The 6,000-nt window shown below is 43.0% G+C and overlaps 1 protein-coding gene across 1 annotated transcript in view; it reads left to right on the top strand.

Moving 5' to 3' along the window:
• Window positions 1-1,446: 1,446 nt before the first annotated feature.
• Window positions 1,447-6,000, top strand: part of SEC31B (SEC31 homolog B (S. cerevisiae)) — a gene marked incomplete at its 5' end in the record, with an annotated part of 28,768 nt that continues 24,214 nt past the window's right edge. Inside the window, 6 exons of the mRNA XM_009704955.1 lie at window positions 1,447-1,570; window positions 2,356-2,551; window positions 3,374-3,469; window positions 4,543-4,683; window positions 5,186-5,328; window positions 5,573-5,672. Coding sequence (XP_009703257.1) covers window positions 1,447-1,570; window positions 2,356-2,551; window positions 3,374-3,469; window positions 4,543-4,683; window positions 5,186-5,328; window positions 5,573-5,672 — 800 coding nt within the window. The remainder of the gene's footprint in view (window positions 1,571-2,355; window positions 2,552-3,373; window positions 3,470-4,542; window positions 4,684-5,185; window positions 5,329-5,572; window positions 5,673-6,000) is intronic.

The raw sequence follows: 6,000 nt of genomic DNA, 5'->3' as shown, positions 1-6,000 counted from the left end.
GATGTTTTAAGATTTAGTTTTTATTTTCTTGTTATTCTACTCTGATTTTCATTGGTAATAAATTAAACTAACTTACCCAAGTTGAGTCTGTTTTGCCTGTGACAGTAATTGCTGAGTGATCTCCCTGTCCTTATGTTAACCCATGAGCCTTTCATTATATTTTCTCTCCCCTGTCCATCTGAGGAGAGCGAGTGATAGAGCGGCTTTGGTGGGCACCTGGCATCCAGCCGGGGTCAACCCACCACAGCTATCTGCCCAACATGAGAACTACTCAGCTCTGTCTCCTGCCTGGGTTGTGCAGCACTGCCATATTGTTTTGATTTTTTTTTTTTTCCCCAGGGATGACTGTCAAAAGAAAGTGACAAAATTTCAACTGTTGCCTTAAAAGTGACAGGTTAAGGGGCACTGGGCACAAACTGAAACACAGGAAGTTCCATCTGAATATGAGGAAAAACTTCTGTACTTTGAGGGTGGCAGAGCATTGGAACAGGCTGCCCAGAGAGGTTGTGGAGTCTCCTTCTCTGGAGATGTTCAAAGCCCACCTGGATGTGATCCTGTGCAACTTGCTCTAGGTGAACCTGCTTTGGCAAGGGCATTGGACTAGATGATCTCCAGAAGTTCCTTCCAATGCCAACCATTCTGTGATTCTCTAACAGTATCATTTTTGGGGTAGATACTCTATCTTGTATTTCTCTAATAAGGCCAGAGTTTTGGTTGGACCAAAGGTCTTGGCTTCAGTCTGCTTTAGGTCAGAAACTGCATAGTTTCATAATTTGTACTGCTTTTTAATAGTCTCTTGGGCACTTTCCATGCCATAGGCAGTTACAAGGCATCCCTGTGGTAACTAGGTGACTGTTTGCCTGGCAGTATCCCACTAGGCAATGTTAAATCAATTTTTAGCTTTTATTCTGTAAGCTACGGAGAAGGAAGGAAGCCACCACTGTGTGACTGCTAGCTGTCTTTGGGTCATTGTGGTGTGTTTAGTTGGCTAAGGTTGAAGAACTTTAGCTGTAGACTGGGTTTAGAAGGCATGATTAAGACATCTGGTCATGGTTGAGGAGCAGTATACAGAAGTATTTGGAATCATAGTTGTAGCTGGGTTTCATGATGCGACTGCATTTGCAATTTAGATAAGGACTTAATATCAGAAGCTGTAGCTGCTTGGAAGAGGGTATATGAGTTGTATCTCTCTCAAGAGAGAAATTTATTTGCACAACAGTGACCCTAGTGCCCAGAATTTCTTGAAGAAGTTCTTGAAGAAGTTCAAAGTCTTTGTCCTAATTGTTGGTTCCTCTTTCTGAGGTATTCAGACATGTCCTTGCTTTGAACAGGCACAATGCAAAGGTTGTGTTGGCCATAAAGAATAGGTTTCCAGTGCCTTGCTCTTTTTGTATCTTGTGCTGTTGAAGAAAGTGCCCACTTATGTTGCTCTTGTACTTCTGCTAGGAACATCTGCCCAGCAACTGGATGCATCCTTCAGTACAAATGCCACCTTGGAAATATTTGAGGTTGACTTCAGGGATCCCTCCCTGGACATGAAGCAGAAAGGAATGCTTCCTGCCTCAAACAGGTACTAGAGGCTTATACTGATGCATCAATCAGTGGAACTGAAAAGGGCTCTTCTGGTGCAAGAAATGAGAGGATGAGATAATGTTTTCGGGGTATAAAGTGATCTTTTGGATCAGTTGACCTCTGTCTTTTGTCAACACAAATAATATGTTGGGTGTAAAATTAGAGCAGTCGGACCATTGGAGAAATCTCAAAGAACTTCCATGGTACTCAGTCAGTAAAGTCATTCTGTAACATACGAATTTGCTGGGGTTAATGATTTGCAATAAAGAGACTAGAGGCAGGGTGAAACTTACCTTCCAGCTTTTTAAGACAAAGTGGTTTCTTAGGCTCATCAGTATGAGTGACATTTGCACCCCGGGTAAAACACAGCCTTGATTTCTAACTAGCAGATTTTAAAGAGGGTAAACGTATTTTTCAGATAACAGCTCTGGAAAGGAAGGCACATAGACCTCTAATCTAATTTTCTGTATAACATAGGTTAGAGGATTTCACCCACTAAGTCACATATGAGGTCCTAAACGTTTTAAACAAACAAACCACAAAAAAGAGAGAGACAAGCTCTTCCTTTGTAAGTTCCCTTTAAAAGTATCTGGAAGGAAGCTTATTTCTTTTTTCGCATGCAAGACCCACAGTCCTTTTGAAAGGGAAATGCTTATTTAAGGTGTAGACTGATGGTTATGTTTGATAGGTCAGAACATGGATGTGGGTTTTGGTAATGCAGAGGGTGTCTTGACTTCCACCAAATATTGTGGCCTATGCCAGCTTTATTTTCTTCTTTTATAGGTTTCATAAGCTGATCTGGGGTAACTTTGGAAATGGGTCTCCAGAGTCCCCTGGAGTGATCGTTGGTGGAGGGGATAATGGTGTACTGACAATGTACAGTGTGCACCGCATCTTGACTTCAAAGAGCGAGCCTGTAATTGGGCAGACAGAGAAGCATTCAGGGCCTGTTCGAGCTCTTGACTTCAACCCTTTCCAGGTATGCAACTTTAAGATACTTATAACTAAAGGAAAGTTAAACTCCATGTTAAAAAATATGTTTTCCCATATGTATAGAGATTTATAAAATGAAGGAACAATTTTTAACTTGAAAGAGGCATGGTAGTTGTGACACAAGGCTGCTTTGGGACTCAGATTTAGGTTGTGTTCACAGCTTGACCACTGAATTCCCCTGTGACCTTGATCAAGTCTCTTAACTTTCTGTGAAAACGTGTCTTGTAATACTGTTATGTGTTAGACCATTATCCATTTGAAATCAGAACTTCTTTTTTTTTAATTTGTTCAGTTGGTGTTTAATTCAGTGGGGCTGTGATCACACTTGAAGGGGCTGCAACATAAGCAAGTAGTGAACAGAATACTCGTTATTCAGAGAACTCACAGAAGTTCTCGTGATAGCACACAGGCAAATTGAAAGTTGTCTGCAGACCCTTGTGGGAAGCCTTCATCTTCTCAGACGAAATGTCCTTGGTGCCGGGATGCCGGGCAAAGGCTCAGCTGGCCAGAGACAGTGGCTTCCAGGCCTGTGGCAGAGTTTCATGATGGTAACAGCAGCCACCTGCACATGTAGCTTGCTAGACAAATTTTAAACAGGTCTTTATCATGGCACAGCTGAAGGCATGGAGGCCAGAGATGTGCTTGGTTTATAATCCAGTTAGTATCTTTCTGCTTACCAGTGGCTGTGAAATGCAGCTCTCATCTGACTTTGGAAGATTTTGGGGGTTTTGGTTACATTTATTTTTAAGAAATCCATCCTGTTTCCCTGTGAGCAGGAACCTCAGCTGAGCTTTTCTTTTTTCTACAGAGTAACCTCTTGGCTTCTGGAGCCAATGATTCTGAAATTTTCATCTGGGACTTGAATAACTTCAGTGTGCCTATGACTCCAGGGGCTAAATCACAGGTAAACAAGTTTTTTCCTCTGGGCAATACCCCTGCAGTTTTATATCTCAGTAGGCAAAGCAAAAAGATGTGAGTGTGTGGGAGTCATCCTGGTCTAGTCAGTCTGTGAAGGGGGAATGACCTTGATGTCTGTCAGGAGAAAGATGAATCGGAAGTGACTGATCAGCTTCATTCTGGGGAGGTGGGAAGAGTGTTGTAAATGGAGGGGAGGTAGGCTGACAACCTCTGGAAGGATGCACTTTGCATGGATGGGTAAGCTCTTTGTGGATTTGAGTCAAGTAACTGACCAGTTTATCTTGTGATCCAGCTGGGGCATGTGTGATGGATTGAGAGGTTTATTGGGCCTTCTCTGAGGAATTGGTTTATTTCAGGCTTCAGCTGAAGCTTTTCATATCTCATGAAAGTAATATCCCTAGCAGAGACAGTGAGCCGTTTAATGCATCTTGGCTATTATGGATAATGTTTCCTGAGTTTGAAGAGGAACAAGCTTCTGATCTGCTGATGCTGATTATGTTATTCAGGGCAATCAACTCCTGAAAGTGGAAGAACCATAGTAAACTTACCTAAAAGCAAGCCAAGTTTTTCCTCCAGTAAGCCTCCCATTTGTTTCCTTGCCTATGTCCTGCATTGCGGTAGATACCGTAAAGACAATTAGCCTTGAATGCTTCATCATTTTCCATCTCACTGCACTCCTGAAATGTTGCACAAAGTCATCTTTCCATTCAAGTTCATCCCAGGAGTCAGGATAGAAGCATCTATGTTCTCTCAGCTGCAATTCTCTATGGACTGATTTATAATGTTTGGCCAATGGAGAATCCGGTATCTGCTCCCAAAATGCAAAGGTACTTTTCCAGGTAACATTGCTCTATAGAATCTGATTGTCCACTGTAGTCTTTTTCCAGGCTCCCTAGTTTTTCTGGCCAGTGCTGCTGGTATTTTCAGTTAGTTGATCAGTGATTGCAGAGAGGAATCTGTAGGTCATCAAATCCCTTAGTTAAGCTAGTGACAGAATCCTGTGATTAGTGTTCCCTCAACATGGGGATAATGGATGTGTGGCCTTTCCTGTCTTGGCAGCCTCATGAAGACATCAGTGTGGTGTCCTGGAATCGACAGGTGCAGCATATCCTGTCCTCCGCTCACCCCAGCGGCAAGGCTGTGGTTTGGGACCTCAGGAAGAATGAGCCTATCATCAAAGTCAGTGACCACAGCAACAGGGTGAGTGGAGGAAAGACTCTAGTGATTCTAACTAGCTTAGAACATGCCATATCTGATTGCAAAGCGGTGGTACAGGCTCTTGGGATCAAGCGTTTTTATTGTGGGAGCTGTTGGGACTGGTTCTCTTGGAACTGTAGCATCAAAACACCTCTCTTTCCCGTATGAAATGGAGAAAGAAGACCCCTAGCTGTTCCTAAAATTAGGGCACCCTTGCATTCAGTTTCTACGTTCACAGCTTATTTATGAGAAGCCTTGTGCATTTTAATCCGAGCTGGCTTCCTAAGTCAACTTTGAAGTAGTCCTTCAACTTCTGTATGGTTACTGGGTGTTTTGCTGTGTAGAAAAGGTAGAAATACTTGCTTCCCACAGCAAGACATTGCTAGACTTGCTTTATGTCAAGCATTCTACATGAGTTAAGTGCAGAATGACATGGCTCTGCGCCGTTTGTGCTATTGCCAGCTTGCTTTGCTGAATTTTTAGCCTATGCTATTTTTGTCCCTAGATGCATTGCTCAGGAATGGCCTGGCATCCAGAAGTTGCAACGCAGCTAGTCCTTTCCTCTGAGGATGACCGCTTGCCAGTCATCCAAATATGGGACTTACGTTTTGCTACCTCTCCTTTGAACCAGCTGGAAGGGCACACGAGGTGAGGGTCTGCTTCTTGTGTTACCTTTTCAAAGATCTCTGTCTTTAAAAGGCAAATGTCTGGATTTAGGAGAACTATGATTTTTTGCTAGGCCTGCTTTGTTTCACAGATCAGTGTGGTTGAGTGTAGAGATGAGAACTAGCATTTCTGAGCTTAAGTGCTGGTGCATGCTGCTTTCTTGGTGACATGGTGGGAGAGTGGACTGGGTACAAAATATGACTGATTTCTTTCTGATCTATTTTAGGGGAGTTCTGTCTGTCTCTTGGTGCCAGGCTGACCCTGAACTGCTGTTGAGTAGCGCCAAAGACAACCGGATCTTGTGCTGGAACCCAAGTATGGGGGAGGTACATAGCCACAGCTCTAAGTACACACGGTCTGCTTTGTAGAGTTCTGTGCTATGCAATGTGTGTGTCCCTTCTCTGTATCCCTGTGGAGTGCCAATGTAATTTCCTCCAGTATGTCTTCTACATTCTTTCTGTCTGGAGTGAATGAGTGTTGTCTGTATCCAGGCTGAAAACATCAGAGACGGACAGAGATTTTCTCCGATATATCTGTGTCCAGAGGTCATAGAGGGAAGAAAGCTTTAATTAAAACTTAGTTTCAGCTAATTATGATTACTCTTGCTATGTTCACACATTGGTGTTCTCTGTGTCCATTTGTTTCTTCTTCCTT

This window comes from Cariama cristata, unplaced genomic scaffold (assembly GCF_000690535.1).
Source record: "Cariama cristata isolate BGI_N322 unplaced genomic scaffold, ASM69053v1 scaffold30037, whole genome shotgun sequence".
In the NCBI taxonomy this organism is placed as follows: domain Eukaryota; kingdom Metazoa; phylum Chordata; class Aves; order Cariamiformes; family Cariamidae; genus Cariama; species Cariama cristata.
This window is presented reverse-complemented; position numbering and strand designations above follow the sequence as displayed.